We start from the raw sequence: 24,915 nt of genomic DNA on the forward strand, positions 1-24,915 counted from the left end.
TCACTTCATCTGCTCTACAATTTGACAGGGACATGGGATTTGTTTTATGATATGCTTTCGGATGAAACCCAATTCTGAATTAATATTTGCAGAAAGAATACATGAAAATAAACACAGATGCCAAGTTAATAAAGCATGACAAGCCTTTCATATGTAGATAAAAACTTTTCTGTATGTGATGACACAACTAGGTATTTAATATTAAGCATTAGGAATGGTGTCCCATGGTTAAGGCTCCTTTGAAATTTTTCCTTTTTATGTCAATTAATGGATTTGACCTCAACTCCCTGAGCCAATTTCTAGTCAGAAGACAAGTGCATTCTTCCATGAGCCTTTGGAGAGGGTGACATTCTGCCACAAAAAGCTAGTCAAAACATTCCTTTCCAAATGCCATGCTGGAAGTCCATGTCTGTCACTCTCACTCAAACACAATTATTCTCAGTGCTCCTAAGGTCAGGATATTTCCTCAGGAAACAGCAGTGGTAAAAATTGTGGTTGTACTGCTTGCTATCTAATGAACAAGACTGAGAACAATCAAATGAACGTGGACATTTCAGGAAAATCGGTCTTACTCAGTAGGGAAGGAAAAGCGACCAAATGTCAGAGTACATGGCCAGAGGATGTTACAGTTACATTTAAAAAAGAAAAAAAAACTTCTCAGAACAAAAACATGCACCAACCTTTCCTAACTCTGACTCCAATTAGTCCTCAGCTATGACACACTTTTCTGTGCATCATATTAACTTCATCTTGAGAATATGACCTAAGTTACTTTTATACTTACAAAAATGTATACCAAAATGATCACGCCCAGAATAAATAATAATTCAGAAATACTTTGCAATTGATTTTTGACATCTCTGGTTCTGTTACATCCCTGAATATATAGCCAATAATTTCGTTGTAAATTGCCCAGATAGCTCATGAAAAATGAGCAGGCGTGATAAATGAGTCTAGTTTTCTAGACTGCACTCTTTAACAGATGTATTTACACATTTTACAATCTAATGCTAGGGATGGTACATGGTACTGCCAAATGTTAGATGAAATGTTATCAAACAAAAGTCTCCCAGCAAATTCTCATCATGTTTGCTATTAAGATCAGCCTACCAAGTGTAATTTTTCATGTTCTAGCCTGAAATATCTTAAGGACACTGTTACTATTTTTCCTTTTTTTAGGATCAAATTCAAGAAGTATATGAACAAGAAATTGCAGAATGCCTATCTAGCCTTGTGCCACTTGAATTCTTTAAATGCTTTGTAAGGTTATTTACTAAGTAAATAATGGAAACCACATTGAAAACCAAAATGTGAATGCAGTTCTACTTTAGAGTGCTCTTAAAACGCTCTCCCATTCAGACAAGGACAGAGTGTTTTTATCTTGCTCGAGCTCTGAGCCAGATGCTTTTAACCACAACATCTGATTTCTCTCCAATAGTTAGCCATTTTAGTGCAATCGCTGAGCTGAGTGCCACTCTTCATGTCACTGGCTGGTAAAGCTACAGCACTACTTAGTTGCTTGTTAATGACAATGTAAGCAGACATTTTGAACAAACAGTAACAGATTCTTCAGGAAAGATACAGATCAAGGCTTCCTGGTGAAGTTGTAATTCCTCTCTGTTTTGCTGGAGAGGAAAAAACAGAGTCCATACACTGCTGGATCATTTGCATCTCCTGGGAAACATGAAGTGCTATGTTGGGGCACATTAGGAGCAGTTGTACAGATAGGATGAAGATGCTCACAGCTCCCTTACAAGCATGACCTGGGGCAGTATGCACCTTCTCATAACACCTAGCCATGCACCTTGAAGCCTCAGTGAACTTTGCAGCGCATCCTGCTCCATGAACAGTCTAAGGCTATGGAGCCCCAACACAGTCCAGTATTCTTTCCTGTATCTATCACAAGTTCTTCAGTGCCACCTGAATAATCAACAAGTTGGCCTCCAAACGCTAACTGCAGGCTATCTGGAACTGTAATACATTAATAATAATAATGCATTTTGTTATGTCTGATGGTTACTGTTTCCTCACGGATGCATGATAATACAAGCTGATGTACTAAGACAGCCAGAATTTTGTTACAGCACCTTCTGAAGAGAAACCGTGCAACTACCATTCACATTCTGCATTCTTAAGTGATCACAAACCTTAACAACATGAGCACACTTAGCAGACAAATAAAACTGAATCTAGTGGTGCTGCTATAATCATGGCATTTCTTTGTACATTAATATCTGCTCGTACCTCTGAAAACATTTAGGTTCATTTACTGTCATTTTAAGTATAAGCGTTTCAGGTGATAAAAGTTGTCTTTGGTCAAGGGGCTTGTCACTATACAGGCTATGATCAGATTAGTTTGTTTGCATTTCTCTAAGGAGAACTGAGTAATTAGAAGGGAAAAAAAATAAAATCACTGGAGCATTAACTTACATTTAAGAGAATTCTGATTCAACTTTCTGTAATACGTGTTCAGTACTTTCCTGAAAAGCTTCAAGCTCGTGAGGTTTGCAAGCACAAACCAGAAGTAAAGCTTACGTACTTGATCTTCTCCTCAAAGTAGGTTTTGTTTTCAATTACAATATCTGCATTTCATGCTGCACTAGTTAGTCGCAAATTTCATGTGCTTAGGAATCACCAACAATTTTCTAAGATTGAAAACTCACATTTTCTTAGTATTTTGAAGAATGTTGCACAGAGAGTTTGGAACTCCAGAAATATTTACTAAAGAAATCTGTGAATGCAGATTTAAAACCAATTTTGCATCCAACAATGCATATACATTTAAAAAAAAAACAAACAAAAAAAACCCTCAACAGGTGGAAATAAATTTTTGCTCCTACCTCTTCCAAAGCCCATAATGAATCAACTACAGGCTTGATCTTCTTACTGTTATATAGATTTAGGAGTTTGTCCATCACAATCTTGACCAGGCTACCTCGATTCTGTTTGAAAAGTAGGTTCAACAGAGAAAATCCAGCAATAACTTTGTTCTCCTCATACAGCTTGATAGGATTCACTTTCTCAACCTGCCACCACTGGAAAGGAAAAAACAGCAGCAAGGTAGAGAAACAATCTTCAGAAATTATACTAAAAAGTTGACAAAGAAAACTATCTATGCAGATATGCTACATGACTCATCTGTCAGTTCTCAAATAGCAGCCAAGACAAGTGGTAAGGATTTTATTTAACAGGCTAAAAAGCAGGTAGCTAATGACTGACATGCAGAAATAAAACTCATTTTTGTGTCAAGCTTTAGGACTCGACACTAGAAATAATCATCTCCCATCCTTTGAAAGCAGCTCTTGACTGTTCTCAAAACAATGAAACCATACACTGCTTATCCAGCTTTGTTTTTACAGATGTATGTCTGGTAGATAACAGTTTAAATATGCATCATACACAGATTCAATTCCTGTATAGCTGTCATATCAGAATAAAACGTGTCAGACCACAGTGCAGCCATAAAACTTCTATTTAGCAACATCATTCAGAGAAGACTGAGGTTAGAAGAAAGCAGAGTGGAATCACAGTGCTGGGACACTTACTGATTTTGCAAAACTGAAGAAGCTTTTTGTCTCCCCAGTAACCACGTTAGATGAACCTGTAAAAGATGAGTACACAGACAAGACTAACTACACGCTGACGATCAAACCATTTATTGTAAGTAGATTTTTTTCTATTCCAAGACAATTTCTTTCAGAGCCAGGAACAGGTTAAGTGCTATTAGTCATTCTGATACCATTCTCTTCTGCAGCTCTTCATTTATTCCCAATAAAATAACATTCATCTCTATAAATACACAGGATTGATCACCACAGTGGTATCCTCTCTTCCATCAACAGGTAAATATATCCGACCATCAAAGGTCAGACTACCACAAGTCTGAACATACACATATTGTTCATTTCAACCTGATAACAAACACAACAGAAATTCACTGGCAGGGACTACATAACAAACAGGTTGGGTTTGTACACTCCAAGTAGATACTTGAGTGACAGTGTTCCCTCATTGTTACTGCCACTGGATGTGAGACCAAGGAAGCAGAAATGCTTTTCAGTGATGCCATTGCACTTCCCACTACAACAGAGATATATTCTTCATTTGCAGAATTGAGCAATCCCTTCAGCTGACTCCTGTAAGCTGACTGTGGTGGCATTACCAATAAACAACAAGGCAACCTGGCAGAACTGCAGGCAAGATGTGCTTACTCAGTATGTGAAGCACTCAGTGTGCAATTCGGAATTTGGTAACAGAAACCCAGGCTTGAATTCCTCAAAGTCATGCCAACAGAAATGACAGATTTCTCTCTGAAAGCCTCCCCTAAGGTTCCCTCCTGCTCTGTGTTAGAGCTGCTAGGCCTCAGTGTGATTCTTGTGGTGCAAAGAATGAGAGATTCACGCTTGCTCCTAAGCTCTTCTTGCAGAATTCAGCATTTAATTATCTGAAACACATTTATTTTCTGATTTTTTCTTTTAAGAATTTCTTTGTATTAGCTATTGTTTCTCAATAATTTAGCCTATGCTTATCTACTCCAAAATCCTTGACTGGAAATGGTTGAATCAAGAGAATATCACGTGGTAGCCACTCATATAAATATCCAGTTTTGGAATGAGTGGCTGAGATGATTTTAAGCTTAGTGAAGTTTTAGTTTTGAAAGATGTACCTGCTTTCACTCACCATATAAAATGTAGGTCCCAAGTGGCTTGAGAAGGCTGAGGCCTTTCCCGGTATTTTCTCCACACAGACAATCCAAAACAATATCTACCCCTTCTGCTGAGATTCTGAAAAAACAAGAAAGAAGCCTCACTTTGCAATAGGATTCATAGGAATTTAAGTCTTGCAGTGATCCTTTGAGAAATGTATTGCTGTGCCCAACTAAATAAGTCAGTATTTTAACAGATAGAAGATACAGGAAAACGCATTTTCTCTTATTTATCTGACAAGTAAAACAAAAAAGACTTTTTTTTTCACTAAGATTTTCTTATTAATTCCACAGTTTTGTCACCTTTATTGATATCGCTATCTAAAAGCATAGGCAACAGGCAAATAGGCAAACTGAAACAAAAAAAGGTATTTGAAAGCATATAAATGGAAACAGAAGCACACAAAGCATACAGGATTTCTGAAGGCAACAGGATAATTCTAATCTAAATGCAAACAAACAAAACCTGAGGATCTGAAACTAAAACAGACATCACATGCTCTGCTATCAGTCCCTGGCAGAAGACAGAAGCACAGGCAGATGGAGTCACACCAGAGAGCTCCTCTAAAACTTGGATAACTTACAGATTCATTGAAAACTTCTTACTCTGTAAAGCTACAGTGAGCTACTACATACAGAGATAACTGGAATTTTCTGGTCACATCTGTATTCTTCTTCCCACTGTATTTACTTTGCAAATCTTATGCTGCTTATAAAGAAAGAAAGAGATGCTTGCTATTTTGTTCCTTGTCTAAGGATCTAAGTTGTTTTCTTGAATAATTCCAGCTCCTGAACTCAACAGGGTAATCTCTTCCCGTAGATACGATCAGCCCAGTGTTTTTCATGGTATTTTGCCAGACGGTATATAACACTTACTTGAGAAAAACAAAAATACCTTTTTACTTCTTGCACATAGTCTGCATTTCTGTCGAACAGGTGAGTTACTGAGTCTTTGATTGCTTCATGTTTGAAAGATGAAGCTGTTCCAAAAACAGTAACATTGGGAATGGTTGAACAGAGCTGAGCAACAGCTTGACCCTGCAAGCACATTATAATGTTAGTTCACTGATATGGAAACTGGTAGACAGACTTTGCAGTTACCAATTCATTTGTGACAGGGCAAAATCCAACACCAAACATGCAAGCACTTCCCAAACTAATTTCCTACCAGTGTAGTGCAATTCAGTCATAGGAAAAAAACACACTTAAATCAGATGGATATCCTGAAGACAAAGTAATTACAAAGATTAAACGAATTCATTCTATCAAGAATTGTATTGGAAAGGAGTTCTTGTTCTCTTAACAAAGGCAGGGTAATTTAGCGGAAATTGCATGAATTTACAAGGAACATAAAAAACGATTGCTGGAAGAGAACATCAGAAATATTTCACACTTTCTACTCTGCCTTTTTCCCAGAGACCCTTGAGTAACATCGGCACTCCATACCTCAGAATAATTGTGGCTGCTTCCATGTGTGATTCTAACCTCCTCTGTTCACAAGAAGGCCTCACAGCACTTTATGCCATAACAAAACTTACAGCAGATAACTGTTTCTGATACTTAGATACAGCTTCTATTCCTCAGATTCCTGTGGTCCAGTACAACATATAATCTACTTTTTTTTTAAGGGATCACATTTTCTTCTTGTTTCAGTAGGAGATACCAGTTTAGCGTGGCAAATCTTGCACAGTACAGCAAATCTGTTTTCCCTCTTCTTAATAACAACCATTATTATTACTGATGTTTCAGAATGCAGAAATAGCCATGAGTCACACTATCAGGCTCACTGAGCCCAGTGCCCCATCTCCAAAACCAATCAGTAGGGAAGAGGAGAAAATGGCCTTGAGCACACACAGGGGAATGGTTCTCCTAGTGTATCCTCTCAGTTCCATGGCTTCTACAGTGTAAGCTTATGCTCCCCTGTGCCTATGTTCAAATGAGCTTGCAGGAATTTCTTGGTGTAAATAAAACGCACTTCACATTATGGTTTTAATTTCTGAGATCTGAAACAGAACCCCGCTTTCTTTCTACTGCCATGATGGAAATTACACCGCTGAGAAAGAGAAGTTCATTGTGCTCCATGACAGCCTGAACTTCCATCTACACACACATACACATGCATCCACTGATACACACAGGTGTAAAACTGCATAACTATCCCTCAGTTAAAGAAACAAATTCCACTCCTCACTGCAACCACATTATTCCACTGGAAATAGTAGGGTTACATGGATATGCCCAGAAGCAAGAAACAGCACTGTGATTCAGGAAATAACATCTAGCTGAATTTAGCAGATTCTTACTTACACTTACAGCCTTATGACTTATTGTCATTTGTAAACAGCATGCATGACCAGTAAAATCATCCATGGATAAACACATTTCAGCACATTCAAACCAGAAACTCTGATTATTACTATGTAAATACCAGTAATCAGTGCTTGGCTTTTATTTACAATAGAATAATTGGGTAATCCTGCATACCCTGGGGTCTTGGCATCTTCCCATTTAATGCTGACTGTAATTGCTAGTGACAGTCATCAAAGCTGAACATCTCAAGAGGACAACAGTAGTATTTTTATATGGTGGCATGCAAACAGAGTTAGTCAGTAAACAGCTACACAGCAAGAGCAGTTTCTTTGACCTTTGGGCAGATACCAACAGGTTAAGAGAAGGGAATGAGAGAGGATGCATTCCAATTCGTTCTTTACGGGTGACAAGTGGAAATAGCAGAACAAATTGAACACGTCCAGCAGCTCAGAGAAACTTACAGCAGGACCCAGATCTGCATGTAGATTTGTAGCACGATAATCCAATACCAAACATAAATGACCTTTCCTTTTTAAAATCATCCACTGTTTTCCTGGATTTGAATCCTTAAGTTAATAGAAATCATAGGCAAATGTCTTCCTGGGGAAGACATCGCAAGATGAGATGTTTTCTAGTAGCACAGTTTCTCTCTTCTCATGCTGTCTTTCCTATTTCTTATCAGCTCGGTCGGAAGCCTCCAAAAACACAGAATTACAAGAAAAAACAATCTGACTTCTGTATCTCTTTTTTCTCAGCTATTTTCTCTAGTAATCAACTTCTCATTTTCTACGCCTTCCAGAAAATCATTACCCACAGTAAATTACATGTCTACATTAGTATTTTATAACATATGCTAGTTGAGTGAAATTCTGACATTATTGATCTATTCTTTAATTAGTTTTCTGCACTTTCAGTGTAAGTCAGGAATACAAGGGATAATGAATGTATCCTGAATCAAAGACGGTGTATGTTTGAAAGGTCAAATATTAGAGCAGGAAATGTTTTTTATCCTAATTAACATTTAACTAAACGACCGTCAGATGAATAGGAGAAATGCATAAAAAACATCACAATGTACATAACCTATTTTCTTCCTTTCACCCCCCATAGAGATAAGCTTATCTAAGATCTTACATGAGAATACTTTCCAGCTTTCTGTGGATACTTAAGCCCTAAAACTGACTCACATGACCAGTATTTTTCATAACTGGATGAACAAGATCACTGAACTATTCTGTGACAATTCCATGAAACGTTCTTCTACAGCTTTCTGAAGCTAACCTTGGTTTGCACTTATTTTGGTGCAAAGTGTTCCTAACATTTGAATTTCAAAAATACAGGAATAAAGGCTGATACTGGACTTAGCAAGATTTCCTCACCTAAATGGGAGAACTCAACTCACCCTACAAACTTGAATGTTTCACTAATTTCTGAGGAATTCGACTAAGCTCCAGAACAGCACTGCAGCTATGCAAGTTGCTCTTAAATCTCTCTTCTTAATCCCTCAAGTCATTTAGCTACTTTTGGATTAGCAGCTTTCGTTTTAGAGGGCTATACATGTTAATTGCAAGTGTGAGGGGCCCCAGCTTCAGAATGCCCACAGTTTACAAAAGAAGCATGCAGAAGGAGTTTTGCAGCTGGAAGGAAAACCATCCTCTTCTCTGGGCCATGGAGATGTAGGTGGGCTCTCCTTGCTGACTGTGACTCCCCACTGCACTCGCCCTGACCACAGGGAGGGAAGATGATAAAGGGCAAAAAAAGTAATTATCATATAGATAATTACTTTTATGTTTAAGGAGATCTAGCTGCTTTTGAATTAACTGATCAATTGCTTCACTGAAGTGATAGACACGGTTACAAATTATTTCCTTACAAGGGAATTAATCTGCTTTAAAATCTATATCCGAGGACTGCTCCAAAAGTAATGTCTCCTATTTTATTATCTCAGCCCATGGCATTAGAAATGGATGTTGCTGGCATGACAGTGGAGCTAGCTCCTTGTTGGCAAAAATGCACAGCTAATGGTGGTGACTACACTAAAAAACAGCATTTTGTAGCTGAGAATTTGCTCTATTAATAATGTTATTGTGCTCTTTATACCTGTTGTAGTTTCCATGGAAATCAATAGAAGGCATTACATACAGAGCAATCCAGCTATGTGCACACACACAGTTTATCATACAGAACTGTACACTGACAAGCAGCTTGGGTTACAGTGTTCTATGGAAGCAAAGCAAGTCTTGTGTACTGGACTCAGCACAAGAGCATCTCACATCTCACTAGCTTCAAAGTCTGTCTGACAGATTCATTTTCAAGGGCTCCTGACAATTTATGACATCGGTGTATTGAACCTAATCTAAATGTGATTATTATAGAATCTATTTATCTATTTGAAGTGAATACACTTCTGTAAGCTTTAGTTCCAGTAAAAAAACCTGAAATTTTTATACATTTGTTTGCTTTAAAACCCAACTTTAAACCTGCAGGATCAGAAACTTCTCATGCTGAGATAGTCATATAAAACAGAGGAAAAGCAGATTTTATATTAAAAAAAAAGAAACAGACCACTTTGTTCATTTAAGCAATTTCAAAGTTAAAACCATGGAAATATCACAGGCATTGAAAAGTCAGTATGAAAAGCATGACTACACAAAAATTTACTAATCTAATCAGCTTATTAATACTAACTTAACAGTGGCTGAATTATAAATAAATTACTGAATTTCTGAAAGGTTCTGACCAAAAGGCACAAGAGAGACCAGTTTGCACTGATGTACAGCAGTCACACATCAGTAGTCCTTCACGCACTCTTTCTGCTCTATATACTTTGCTATGATATAACCTGAGCCGAGCCTTACAGCAGGAACGAACAAACCATCTACAAAACAACACCCAGCAAAACAGCATCTATGAGAATCAATAGCATCGGTAAGAAATGATCACTTCTGGAGGATATTTTTGCAGCCTGAGGTGCTATGGCATTTCGAAACTCACTCAGACTTATACTTGCACACAAAAGCTGTCTGGAACTGAACATGAAGATAACTCACACTTCCAAAATGCACTGCTGCCACATGCCCATATTTGAAGGTGGCACGAAGTACACAAAGAGTAAGAAAACTGCAAGAGAGGATGTCTACAGATCTCCCGGCATCAAGGAGAACTTTTTTGTGGTGTCAGGAGAAGCTAGCTGCACAGTACTTCATCTCCTGAGGGTGTTAATTTTCTGGTACAGCAGAGGAAATTGGAAACCAAGAACTCAAGTGAACATTGCAGAGTGGACAAACAAAGCAAGTGTTAAGGCAGCATCCGTTACACTCAGTGCACCACAGAAAGTTTTGGAGGAGAGGCAGCAGGAGGTGAGGTGAGGTAACAATCTCTTTTTATCCTAAGACTGACTTTCTGCACAAATCAGCAGGGAATGCTTTCTCCTTCTTCCATGAAAAATTGTGATGTTTGGGTGCAACCAAAACTCATGGCTGTGTCTACATCTGGTGTAAACCCTCTGCACTAAAGGGAGCCAGCATCCACCTGCCACAGTTCTTGCTCAGAGCACACAAACTCCATCAGAAAAGGCAGAACAGCCGAGGAAGAGTGCAGCAGTGGCAGCCTGTGAGGTGATTCAGTAGGGGACTTGGGGAAAAGGACAAATCCTCTGGGGAGAGCAGAAAGAAAGGCCTTCAGACACCACAGCCTGCTTTGGTCAGGGAAATTGCTTTTTGTGTACGGCTTGCCAAGCTTTTGTGTTTGATTAACAGATTACGCTCTGAGGCAGCGTCTGGAAATAGACTCAGACATGGCACTGGGACTTTCCTGTGCTGCTGAGGGAGCATATCCATTGCTTTAGAGGCATTCACATGGCACAGGGCATCACGGTGTAAAGACACCCTGTCTGGCTTCAAATGAGTCAGCTAGGATACTGAAAGCAGCTACACATGGCTTTGTGTGGGCTGATTTATTCTCTTCCTTTTCAGACGGAGAAGAAATAGGAGAAAAGCACTTGGGGGTGTATTTATTAAGTGCAGAATACCTATGAACTACTGAGAAGAAAACAGCAAGTGTTCTGGAAGGTACTGGATAAAGTTTTCATCAGATCGGGAAGCTGTGATGCCACTGTGCAATATACCAGTTGAGATGATCAGAAAAATGGAGTAAATTCCAATAACACATATTCAAGAAGAACTAACTCAAATACAAGTCAAGAGTGCTATTTAATGTACTCCTACCTGCTACATGCAGACAGACCTAAATTCAATCAGCCCATACAATGTTGAAAAGCATGGGGGATGCTGAGAGATCTGTTTTAGAAGGCTGGCTTTCAGACTGCCCACTGCTGCTTTGTAGTCACTCAGCTCAAAGCCCAGGAAATACTTCGTGTGGAGTACTGTGAGTAGGATGCTCAATGAAACAGACATCTGACCTTATTATAGAAACTGAGTGTGCACGAGCAAACTTGCTTTCAACGTGAAAAAATACAGGCCAAGGAAAGGTTTGATCATGAGCGTTTTTCTAACCATATATACATACTACCAAAGAGATATGAAGGAACTGTCTCAGGATGAAAAAACAGTTAATTTAAATGAAAGAGCCAGAGAAGATACAGAGATACATTAACTGGTTACAAATTAAATCTGGAAATTGAGGAAAACTTCTCATACTGCAAAACAGAGCAGGGAAAATTTGAAGGGATAAATGCAGAGTTGTTTTGGTCTTTGTTTGTTTTTTTTTTTTCTCTTTTAGGAAGAGATTTGATCATTCTTTCGAAGGAATTCCTGTGATACCATGAGATCAGCTGCTAAAGAGTGCCACTTCTTTGTCAGATAGATGTGATTCATTTTGGAACACATCCTCAAATATTTGCAATTTATGCAGGGGAGACAAAATAAAAATTAAGGGCTCCTGCCAAGCAGTAACCCCTCCTGCCAGGATGGCCTAGATCTGCTGCCAAGTCAGATTTATCCTTTGAATTCAAACAGGAGAGCTTGCATCTGTATCTTCCTCTACTTCCTCTTCTGCTGAGGGTGGAAGGTCAGATCACAGTTTCAGGATAGCAATCAATACTGCATTAAAAGCAGCCTGGTTCTACACCTGGGAGTGTGAAATGTGAAAGAACTGGCTAGTAATTCTGCCTTGTATCTGAGGAGTTAAGCAATGAAATTGAAGCGTTTACATGATTGTGGTAAATGACCAGTAATTTGTGCTCTAAACACTTGGAATAGGCAATATATAAAAACTAAACAGATGAGCAAATGGGCATATGGGCATAATGGCAGCCTCTAACAAATCTAAACCCACAAAAGAATTCATTCCAAGCAGATCTAACAGGCAGAGAAATTGGATTTATTACATATAGAAATGATAATATTTTGTTTTGTTTTGTTGTTTTTAAATACAGGAATCCTGTAAAATACACCAATTCAATTAATCCAGGATACAGTTCATAATTTATGAAGTTGTTCTTCAAATTATTAATGTAATCTCATACAAGCCTGTACTGAAACTTACACTGAACGCACTGACTTGAGTAGTCTTCATTTTAAAGAAGTAATTGCTTCGCACAGCAGATCAGTCCCAGGGGAGTGCATGCTAATGCTCCGTTTCCTCACTCTATTTTTCCAGTTGCCACTTAGCTACCCTTGAAAAAAATGTCATTTAAGTATATTTGTGACGGGACCTATTCTACCATTCTCTTACAGACATTCCAAACATCAGTTATAGAGTTTTGCAGTTAAATTTAAGCCACTTTCTCATCTGGGTATTTGCCCTACAGTAAGTCACGTGTTCTTGCAAACCTCTCACACTTCTGAGCTTTGATTTCTGTGTGTGTATAATCCTAAGTTTTTGAAGTTCATTGTCAGCTGACCTCACTATTTTAGCAATCAGTTCAGAAGGGCACATCCCCCTAGCTTTAGGCATTTATACCTCATAGGTACTATACAGTTTTATCTTGTTAACCGTTGAACTGCCCTGCTGTACAGTGTAACAGACCACTTAAACAGAAGTGTTAAGTGATAGCATATGACCAGCCTGGTTCTTGTTAGATCTTAATCTGCAACAGAGGAATGATAAGAGAATGCTTTGCAAGATACTAATTTCTTATCTATGTCTGATGAGAACTGTGAGCCAGAAGGCCCCTGCTATTTCTCCAGCCTACTTCACCTTCCAGGATGACAGCTGACAGTCAGTTTCTCTTACTTTCTCCCATCTCACCAGATAAAAAGAGACAGGAAAACCAAAACACCCATTGCAGCTCCCATTCCAAACAGTCAAAATCAACAACCTGACCCTAGGAAACAAAAGTAAACACTATCTCCTCTTTCACATCCACTTATCTGAGTGCTGCAGCAGGTCTTTCTTATTAAATGGAAGGCTACAATATGCAGTGTTACAAGCAGGTGGTGACTGTCCGTATTTCTCCTCCTGTTTCAGAGGGACAAGATGCTTCCCTACAGCCAGCTATCTTTCCTACCGTGAAGATCACACAACTCCCTCACCTTGTAGCTGAGTGGGAGGCAGAGTGCATTTTCTTTTTTTCTACATTATCTTCCGATACCCTTTGAAACTTCCAGAAGTAAGTAAATCACCTTAACTAGAACACCTGGTCAGACACCAGATGATACCATCACATACTAAACATATCCCAGGCACAGATGGGAAAGCAGTTTGGTAGTTTCCTCCCTACCAGAAATATCTACAAACAAAAACAAGGCCACATAAATACATTGAGGCAACACAAAAATAAAGGTCCCTGAGAATTTTCCCTGAGTGCTTTCTGAAAAAGCTGCAGGATTCTCCTGAAGGGAGCTGGGGAGCCAGAACAAAGAACCTCACAAAAGCTTTTTGAAGCAACAAGTTCTTTTTTTTTTTTTAAACTGCCTGAAGTGGCTAAAATAATGATCGTGTATAATGAGAAAAGAAAATTACAAGCTTCTAGTCCCACAGGGAGCCTACTGTCTCATTAAAGTATTCTGGAATTTCTATGGCATTTAAAAACAAACTGGACAGGTTTTCTACATGGTGAAAACGTTAATGGACCTGGTATCTGTTAAAGCCATAAGACACACACACACAAATTTCTTCCTGCAGTGACTTCAGTGTCAGTTTTCTGTTTTATTAGCAAAGCACTTCATGAAAATAATTTGCTCGGTTGAGGCTGTTATATTTTTCAAAGGATTAACAGACAGAGTATAAGAGTGGTTTAAGGGGGAAGACGTGCCTTCAGCACATTTCCTCTGAAATCTTCAGCAGAAAATCCCATCTGCAGAATGAGATTTTACCTGTAAGACCTACCAAGGAATGGGAAAAGCCTTTCCCCTCTGGCCCTAACGATACATGCTCTCCCCACCAAACCCAATAGCCTGCACAAGGCTCTGCCCCCGTGACACAGCCATCAGCATCCTGCCCTGCAGGCTAACCAGTGGATTTCCACTTCATCTGCAGCTCTCCCCACATCACACAGATCTACAATAATACTGCTCACTTTGACTGTTCCTCCTGCATCTCTGCTCTTTCCTCTGGAAGCTCTGTTATTTAACTTCTTCACAAGGGAAAAAAATGTGTTTTTTCTCTTGGGAGCCATACAGGACCTTCCCCTACTTTAGCTTCTCTCAGAAGAGGCCCACAAGCAGCACAACACAGGACTATCAGAAAAATGCTCACTGGGCATCTGCAACAGCAGAAAGGAAGAAAGGCAGCAGCACCTTAACTGGATAGCCCAGCACAGGGCTTGCCCAGTGAAGAAGACTGTGTGTAGGCTAGTAGAGTGTTAGCAGTGCTTAAGGAAGATAATTAAGAAATAACAGAGATGAGTGAAGCTAAAAAAAAAAAAAAAAAGAGAGAGAGAGAGAGAGAGAAAAAAAAAAAAAGAAAAATGTAGCAAGGACACTTTATCCTAATGCAGACAGTCTAGACAGTCTATTCTAAAAGTCCATTTTCTCTAAAGTTATGCATATGCACACACTCTTGGGTGTTTTGCTAATTCAGTATGCTCAGCCTGGGTCCATATAGAGTCAGCTGGGCTAGTGGCCTCACAGGTAAACACAGAGCCTTAAAGTCCTACCGAATATCCAGTTCCCTCAATGTGTGGCCTCCAGTTGTTTAAATTCCACATGACGAGATTTAATGTTATAGAACAATAAAGTCAGCCATAATGCTCTAGGTTGCACTGTGCTGAAACATAATAAGATTACAAATTCCATTCATTTACAGAAGTTTTTCAAGAGGATCATTTACTGCAAGTAGGATTACTGTTAGCTAAAAATACTTTGTGCAGGGAACTGATGAATTTATTCCTTTGGTTACAGACTTCATTTACATGAGAATCTAAAAGAAGGCCTAAGGGCATAGAATCAGGGACAAGGTGTTTGGGGCTGCCTACCAGACACTTCAGCAGACAATAAAATATTAATTTAGCATAAATAAGGAATGATAGTAAAACAGAGGAGGTACTCTAATTTAAAAGGTTGAGATCTGCTCATGTTCTAAGGTCATAAAATCTGTCTTATGGAAGAGGACTGCGTAATTTCCAACATAAACATATTTCCTTGTAGGTGTCTTAATATTTTATTCAAGAGAGATTTTTCCAAAGATATTTGAAGCAGTTAGTAACACCATGTGTGGGCTTCTCATGTCACTGTGTGCCCTGCTGTTCCACCCAATCCATTCAACCATTGCCTTGCCTATGCAGTGCAACGCCTCTTTACCAACAACCCAAAACATGGCATGCAGCAGCCCCCTCTGACTCAAATTCTGCATTTGTATGGCATTTTCCTCAGATTTGGCACAATAATATTTTCCACTGTTTTCAATCCCAACAGAGGAAAAAAGTACACTGCCTTTCACAAAGAAACATCACACCTGCACACCGTATCTGCAGGAATATTCCAGCAGGGCCATTTACTGCAAGGAGAATTACAGTTACCACGAGGACCTTATGCTGGGAGCTGATTCATTTAATACCTTCCTTACAGCCTTCTTTCACAGCCAACAAGTACAAAGTGCAGAAAGGCAGGGATACAAAGTTTGAGGTAACACTTTCTTGTTCATTTCTGAGTACCTCAAAAAGGCTTTTGGTGCTTTTTGGGGTAGGATTGATTTTCAGAGCATTTTTATTTCACCAAAAGCCTGCATCACTGTCCGACGTAGCTCCTGCACCACAATCCCTCATGTAGTAAAGACTGATGCCAAATCAAACTGCAGCACCTGGGTTACTTCAGTGACTTGCTAGGAAAGTAAGAAAAGCTCCAACTTACCACCCCACCTCCTGCAGAGTGAACCAGCACAGACATGCCCTCTCTTAGGTTAGCAACTTCAAAGAGCATCATGTAGGCAGTGACAAAGTTCATGGGAAATGCAGCAGCTTCAGAAAAACTCATGTCATCTGGGATCTTGTAGACGAACTCTGCCGGGGTACAAACCACTTCAGCCCATGCGTTGTAGTTTACAAAAGCCATGATTCTGTCTCCAATCTACAAACAAGAGCAACAAAAAAAAAAACATCGAGGATATGTGTGCAACTAAAACTGTAGGTAGGAAGTTCTAAGATCTGCACCTCTCTTGGTCAAGCTGTGGATGACAGATAATAAAGATAATGATGCTCCACAGCAGTACAGAACAGGCACATTTTGGTCTCCCGAGTACTTGTCATCACTTTGGCTTTGGGATATTGTGGGTTAGCTAAATGCTAAGGTACTGCTGACAGTTCTGAAAGGTTTATATCTCTCTTAGAATGAAAATACTGAAACAGAACCGTCATTCCAGTTTCACTGAGATGTCTCCTCTGAAATTCACATTCAAATTAGCAACGCATCACTGGTAAGCATTCTGTGGTTTCCTTTTGATGTTAGCAAAGTATATAAAATTTAAATCTGTTCAGATTAATTAGTGAGTATTATCACAGTCCTGTATCGTTGCAAACAGAACTGACTACCAAAAAGAATGCAAAGGAGAGAGATCCTTCTTGGGAGTGACTTCTTAATAATAATAAAAATAATAATAATAATTAAAATCATATTTTCTATGAAAATTATACAGAAGCATGTCAGATTGGGCCATCCTCACAACTATAGATCACACCTGTTACATCTGGGCTCAGCAGAAATCAGCTTTTGCTTTTGGTGGGAGGAAGAAGAGGCTGTTACTCTTTTACTCCCCCCACCCTCCACCCCCTCATTCCCCCCCCCCCCAAAATAAAAGGAGAGCTTTCTTTCAATATAAAGCATGTTTTTACACATCACTATCAAAACGGACTGCCACTCCATGTCATCATATCACACAATAATGCAATCACAGCCAGTGAAGACAATAAATAGCTGGCAATATCTCAACTGTAAGATGGCCTGAGCACAACGCAACTTGAAGAGGACTTGAACTGGAGGGGATCTACAAAGGGAAAGGAGGTCAGAAAATATAGGGTGCAATCTCAGCCATTCCTGCAGTCATTACAAACAGAGGTAACAGCATACGCCAACAAGACAACGAGCATCTGGCATCCTTCTATTCAGTGCAAAAGTTCCATAAAGAAGCTGACAGAGCATTATTGCAGCTCCATCTTGGGACATTCCCCTGGTGATGGGTTCATACCTGTGCACAGCATTATTTCAAGTTTTAGATCTTCTTTGAGATTACCTGAAACACCACCACAGCTACACTGACCATATGTATGAAGTAAAATACCTGGACTTGTTTAGATTTCAGGAAGTTCACCAGGCTTTATGGTCAGAACAAAGTCATAATCTTCAGAGGCCCAGTATATTCATTCAGGGGCAACGTTACTCAGACAAGAACCACATGTTGTAGCTTTATATGATGCCCTTTAAAAATAGCAGGAACATTTAAACTAAAAATGCTGATCTGTATCAGAAAACTTCCTATTGTCCTTTCATAAAATATTATTCCATGTGGACTACAGGTAACAGAATACTAGAGCTGAACAACTGAATCAGAAGAGTTTTTCAGATACTTAAGTTTCCATTCAGTTACTGTTTATCACAAAAACATTGAAAGATTATAATTTATTGCAAGGCAGAGACAAGGCAGGAGGGGGAAAATGGAGAAATGTCCTAAGAGAAGCTTATCACTGACACCCTACTGGAAACTAAATTGGCCATCTGTACTCAACAGAGAAATTCTGAAGTTTTTCCAGAACCACACAATTATTACTTTCAAATAAATTTTAGGTAACTGCCTTCTTAAGATCAAGATACAGTAAGAATTTAGAAACACAATTATACTTGATGACATGATAGAGTCAGCAAATAGCTGATATATGTTTGACATGCATTAACTCATTTGTGTCCTATTTCAGAATTTTTTATATCTATTTTTACTTACATTAGTAAGTAACAGAGTACGAGATTGGAGGGAATTGAGGTGTTTAACATCAGTAATGAAAACAGTAAGTGGAACACAGCACTGTTTATACACAATACACTGAAGAGTACGTAACGCCAACCATCTCTGATAGCTTTATTACACACATTAACTATCTGTCATTTATCATTACTCTGTTAGGCAAAACAGATTCTGATCACTCAAGAAGAAGTTAAGTCACATACCCAGAACCAAGGTCCCATTATTGTCTGCACTATATGAATGCACGCAGCTGTAAGAAACAATGCTTACCATCAATGGGGCCTTGTTAGCTCAAGATCAAGAACTGGAACTAGCATCAGCAGCGCATGGGCTTCAAGGAATTGAACTACAATGACAGCAAACATGGCCAATAAAACTTAACTCAGCTTCTTTTACTTTCCTAAAGCTCATCAGTTCCTACAAAACCACCTGGATGTGCGCACAGCACAGGTGACTTTTCAGGAAGGATCTGAAGATCACAGTGGTGGCTTTAGGTATTAATTGAAGAGGTCATTCTCATGCTTGGGAAGCAGAAGGAAAAATTGCCCTTTCAGATCTCAACATGGTAATGAAGGCTGCTGGCAAAGACATAACAGAAGGCAATAACAATCTCAGTGAAATGGTACTTTTTAGTCTTTTCCTGAAATTAAAGAGAATATTACCTCAAATCCTTTCACACTATCTCCAAGAGCTTCTACGATTCCAGAGCATTCAAAGCCAGGAACAAGTGGCGTCTTAGGGGGGTTGTCAATATTCCCCTGTCGCACCATCAAGTCAATAAAATTCAAACCACTGTAAAACACGAGGAAAAAAAAAACAAAATCAGAGTTATTGCCATACATCAAAGCAAAGGGGGAAATCTTGACCCGTGAGATGACAAAGACAGAAATCTTCATTAAAAACCTGGGCTCCACAGTGCAGAAGTGACCCAGCAGACATTCCCATCCTTCACATGTGGAGCAGACTGACTTTACAGCAGTGCTGCACAGGCTGTGGGCAGAAGCACACAATGCAAGGCAACCACATCCATCCTTAAACAGAGCTCCAAAGCATTCCGGCTGCTTAGGAGTCACATGTAAAAATTCACAGGGACCATTTCAAATTCATAACAGGGAAACATCATGTTTTCCATTAAGGCACCACTAGCTGGCAAATAAAACCAGGTCAATTTAACAAAGAGAAGAACCCTCAAATACTGTAGGTGTTTTGGTCCAAAAGTACTCTGATGGAACTGTCCTAAATTCAGAAGTGACTCCAAGAATGAATCTTGCGTTCATCTCAGGTAGGAGTCCAAACTGTGATGAGAACTTGATCAGTTTTAGATACGCCATTATTTTACAACTATTCCTCCTGAACCACTTTTACACAGTCTTACAATGATTATTGAGGTCTTTGGAATCCTCAGGGCTGTTGCTCAGGATGTTTGCAATTCCCCCCTGTAGCCTGAGCTTTACAAAAAATCTTGAAGCACCTTTGCTTTATCTTTTGTATGCCATCCAGTTTTATTTAATAAAATGCAGTTTCCAAGGCAGACTCCAATACAAAATGAAACAAGAAAAACAACTACTGTTGGGCCAAGGTTTATCCCCTATGTGTACATACTGATTCCTGGAACAAAAGCCATACACACAGTTAAAACTTCTAGCACTTATAGCAACACTCTAACAGTATGCTTCAGCATTAATCCACCCTTGTAAAACACAGCTCTGTGTTTATTATTAGCTGGAATTGCTGCATACTTACTCCCCCATGTCTATGAAGCTATGCACACTGCCAGTCCTACTCATGTGATATGATGCCAACAACTGCTCTGATACATAAAATTACTGATGTGTACAAGAATTTATGAGATGGAGCTTTAGTCAGACACTAATCAAGACGCTCACAGACTGAACAGACCCAACAAACAAAAAGACAGAAGAGACACACAGCACAAACATGAAGACAAGAGAGCATTCATGAGATGTAGGTCAATGGGAAAAAAAATAATAAATAAATAAATAAAAAACACCAAATGTAAATATTTGTAATTGAGGTACACAGTTTAAAAATGACCTGAGCCCATCGCCTTTAGCTCCAAAACTAGAATTACTGATTATTTTTGGAAAACATAGCTATAACAACCAAGCTTGACCAACTCGGGAGGAAAATTAAAAAACAAAAACCACAAACACACCCCATACACATATACACAAAGCTCATCAAGGGTAGGAGGGTTGGGGCACAGTTGGGTTGGGAGCTTTGAAATCATTTTGGAAAGACCACTTCTTATCCAGCGGCCAAGGCCAACCCCGCGTTGCCACTGAGAAGTTGATACACGAAACAGAAATTCTGAACAACAAAATGCCTGTGAAGCACTCAGCATGTGAAAAGGAAAATAAATAAATAAATAAAGATGACAACAACAAAACAAACACACAAAAAACCCCACAAAACAACCATAACCAAACAACTAAGCAATCACCGTTAGTTTCCTATGGGCCTACGTGCTTTCATGTCCCTGTTACTCTCATTTATGCATTCGGTTTCATTCCTCTGCATCCTCTCATATAAATGAGTTGCTATAAGCCAGATTTGAACAAGCCCTATCCACAACAAAGCTGAAAGTACAACTGGATATATGATAAAACCAGCAAATTACTATCATTTTTAATCATACGGAGAGCTCAAAACCAAGTAGCTATCTTAGTAACTATCTCCAGGACATCTAACCTTGTCAAATCCTTCACTGAAATTCAATCTGCAGCAGATAAAGGAAAAGGGAATTTGGCTGCAAAGAATATCGTAAAAAAACGTCAGAGATTCTAGAGAATAACCACCATTCATCCCTTGTATCAGCATGAACCAGCATAGCCTCTTCTGGTGTGCAGTAAAAGAAAGTGACTGCTGTATTTCCTGTACACTCATACTCAAAAGGAAAAGAGTAAATTCTAAGTGACCCAATGAGGAACAGCGCACAGCTTCCTGCAGTCACGTGCTCTACATCCTAAATCAAAAGCTGTATGCACATGGAGATAGGGAAGCACATAAATCAGGCTGACAGAGGCTCTGCAAGGAGCTCTCAGCAAAGCAGCAAGGACAGTGGTGCGAGCTACACAGACTGCCTTACACGTCCATCTCCAAACCCACTGTTCACCAAAATTGAATTATCTTCAAATCTGACTTTCTAAGACTGCAATGCTTTGCCATAATAGCTTTGAAGCTCTTGAATATTCACTTCTGTTATTGAGGTTTAACTTTGCTGTGTTTTTTTTAAACTACGGAAACTCCTGTGGGTGCAGTGTTCTATCATCTTCTTTCATCATCGGATCAGCAGTGGTCACTTAGGTTCTCTTTGCTCTGATCCACGCACTGCAGGACGCCCAGCACTTCCACTACAAAACATCAGATCACGCTGACCAACGTCAGCACTCTGGTTTGGACAGGAGCTGCTTTTGATCTTTCTTATTTCACTGTAAGATTCCACTGATATTAAACACTGAAGTCATTGCAATACAACAGAGCAAAGAAGAGCACTGAGTTCTAGGTTCTTAAGTCTCCTTTTACGCCAGCAAGTAAATTGCCTGAAAATCACATGCTTTTCATCCGGAAACAGCCACAGCACATGATCAAGACTCCTTTTACAAAGGAAATTGATACACTGCCTCCTACTCTGTGGATTTCGTTTACTTGCTCTCAATTTTTAAGTGCTGCTATCTCAAAACCACCGGGTCAGAAGGATCACTTCTGCTTCACTCCTCATGACGCACATGTATAACGGCACAAGGAAGAAATAATTATAACAGAGCAAAGAAAAATAAAAGGAGGTAATTGCAGGACACCACTCCTTACTCACACATCTTATCTGAAATGTCCGTCTGGGATTGCTCGAGCTATTTGTCTCATCTATCGAACAACATGTCCACTAATATTTTGTAGGCAGCAAGTGGCAGTAAAAACAAACAGAGCAATTTCAGCTGCTCTGTCATTATCAACCAAAAATTATTTCAGGAGATATGCAGAAGCTGTGACTCAGCTTGGACATCAATGGCTGCTCCATCCATTACTCACAGAATGAGGCTAACACATGACTCATCACAACTGAGACATTTTCAATTGGATCACTGATGTGCCAGGCCTTCAGAAGGATAAGTCAACATGCTAACAGCAACATACCCTCCATCACCTCTATTTACAGTGCCATGCTACAAAATACACACGCAGAAATAATTTAACTGCCTTTACTATCTGTATTATTTATCATGCATACACATACTGCCTTAAAATAATGATTAATTTTCTCCACAAGTTAACTCTGCCATGAAAGTCAACTGCAGATCTGTTCCACTAAGCATTATTTGGCAACAATACGACCTAGAGGAAGCTCATCTTTGACATGCTCAGCACTGGGTGCATTAACAGGTGGATGCCACACAGGGAAAACCAACAGTTACTTCTGTTGCTCGGTTTCCAAGACTAGACCACAAGCCATCGTTGTCACCTTGACAAATCTTCTCTATTTACAATGAAGAAGATCAGACGAGTTGATTTTGCCTTATTTGGAAGCAAACTTTGGTGACCTGAGCACATGTCAGCCCTACAGCCATGCCCAGACAAGCAGACCACGCAGAGGGACTCAGCCGGCATGAACGACAGCTGTGACAGCATGCAGAGCTGCGTGGTCTGAGCAGATCCACCAATGCCATAAACAGCAATCCTGGAACTCACACAGCTCACTACAGCACTAGAGCACAGCACAGTATCTCTATTTATTGGAAGAAAAAAAAAGGCCCTTCACAGGAAGCTTGCTATTTGAGATCTATTCCTTTGATGGAAATGGAGTTCATGCAGACACTGAAGATAGGTGCAAATTCCTCAAGCATACAAAGGAATATGTTTGCATGTGCTTAGAATATGTAAGCTTTTGCAGGATAACTTTTGTTAACAGCTTAGAAGCATCACTAAGAAAACAACAGGACCTGTTCCTCAGTAGAATAACAGCCCCCGATAGCAGAACGAGCTACCCAAGAGCTAAATGGGCTACCATTACTTCTTCTAACCTGAACTTCTTGCATTTCTCATCAAAGCCATTAAGAGTCAAACAATTAAACAACACTCAGTCACAGTTATCGTTCCCTGTTCAGGTCTATGGATCTCACTTCTTGTGGGTGATACTTTGGGGTTGTTGGGGCGGAATTCCTCCCCACAACCCTTACGATCCCCTGGTGCCAGCACCTCCCAGGCTGCAATATCCTTTAAGTCCCCGGGGAGCTCCAGATCTAAGGCACATGCACAGGGCACCCATCCACAGGGTGATTGCCCACACCGAGCTGCCCTGCGACACAGCTCAGCCTTCCTCTGTGTTCGCCTTCGGGAAGCATCATGCCGCCCAACTGAACAGGACAGCAGGCGGCCAATCTGTGCAGGAAGGCCCTCTCGTTGTCTCCTGCCACTTGAAAAGAAAAAAACAAATAATTCTATTTTCATACAGGAACACGTGCACCGAGAAGTGGCTCCCTAGGAAGCACGATCTGCTTCAGCTGTCTGGAGAAAACAGAAAAGCCGTCTAGGAAAGCCGGCAGACCGCTAAGCGGGCAGGGAACGCGCCGTGCCGGCAGCCAGCAGCGGGACCGGCGGACCGAGCACCGCAGGGACCGAAAGCACACAGCAAAACCAAACCCTGAACGCGGGCGGACGCGGTTTTTCCCCGTGTCTCCCTGACGGCACCACGAAAATCGATGATTTTTGTCTCGGCGCCGCTCCTGACAGCGCACCCGCACCTCCGCTCCCCGCTGGATGCCGGGCACAGGCGGCGGCCGGCGGAAGCCACAAGTGGGGAAGTTCCCCCGCCAGGGACCCGCCGGCCCCGGCCCCACCCGGCACTGAGCCCCGCGCGCCCCCGCCCCGGCAGAGAGGCGATACTGGACCAGGCTTTCACGCGGATCTTCAGCTCCCCTTCCTGCGGCTCCGGCATGGCTTTCTTGGACACGCGCAGCTTGTTGAGCCCCCCGAAGGCGGACAGCACCACGGCTCTCATCTCCTTGGTGTCCGCCGCCCGCAGGCTGCCGCCCGCGCTGCTTTCGGCGGCCTCCTTGCCGCCCTCCTTCTCGATCATCTGCTCCGTCTCCTCCGCTCGCTGCGCTCCTTCCTTGGCCATGGCGGGGCTGCGGTGCGGCTCCCGCCGGCTGCGGCTGTGCGAGGCGCGGTGCCGCCGTGTGGAATGGCCGCGGGCACGGCGCGGGTCCGCCCGCCGCCGCAATGCACCGACTAGCTGCGCAGCGCCATCCGCCTCCACGCGGCGGGAGGGGACCGCGCGGCCGGGGGAGCGGGACGGAGCGGAGCTGAGGCGGCGGCTCGGCGTCGCAGCCGGTGGCAGGGCGGGGCGGGCGCGGGGCGTTCTCCTCGCGGGCTGGCGGCGAAACTGGCGGCCCCAGGTAGCAGCCCGCGGCCCTGCCGCTGTGCCGTCCCCGAGCCCGGCTCCTCGCGAGGCGCGGCCGAAAAGTTCCCCCCGGGACGCGCGTTTGCCCAGAGCTGCGTGCGCGGTACGGGACGGGGAGCCCGGCTCTGCC

At 41.0% G+C, this 24,915-nt stretch overlaps 1 protein-coding gene across 2 annotated transcripts in view; it reads right to left on the reverse strand.

Annotated features, from left to right (window-relative positions):
* Nucleotides 1–24,686, reverse strand: part of VAT1L (vesicle amine transport 1 like) — a 46,485-nt gene extending 21,799 nt beyond the window's left edge. The window contains exons 1-7 of one of the 2 annotated variants that reach the window (XM_048958571.1): nt 24,274–24,686; nt 19,030–19,159; nt 16,267–16,482; nt 5,601–5,743; nt 4,681–4,784; nt 3,546–3,601; nt 2,841–3,035 (exon numbers count right to left, since the gene is read on the reverse strand). In XM_048958571.1, the coding sequence (XP_048814528.1) occupies nt 2,841–3,035; nt 3,546–3,601; nt 4,681–4,784; nt 5,601–5,743; nt 16,267–16,482; nt 19,030–19,159; nt 24,274–24,503 (1,074 nt within the window). In that variant the 5' untranslated portion in view covers nt 24,504–24,686. The remainder of the gene's footprint in view (nt 1–2,840; nt 3,036–3,545; nt 3,602–4,680; nt 4,785–5,600; nt 5,744–16,266; nt 16,483–19,029; nt 19,160–24,273) is intronic. The other variant, XM_048958572.1, reaches the window with a different exon arrangement.
* Between the last annotated feature and the right edge of the window lie 229 nt (nt 24,687–24,915).

The sequence above is a fragment of the Lagopus muta genome, chromosome 12, assembly GCF_023343835.1.
Source record: "Lagopus muta isolate bLagMut1 chromosome 12, bLagMut1 primary, whole genome shotgun sequence".
Taxonomy (NCBI): domain Eukaryota; kingdom Metazoa; phylum Chordata; class Aves; order Galliformes; family Phasianidae; genus Lagopus; species Lagopus muta.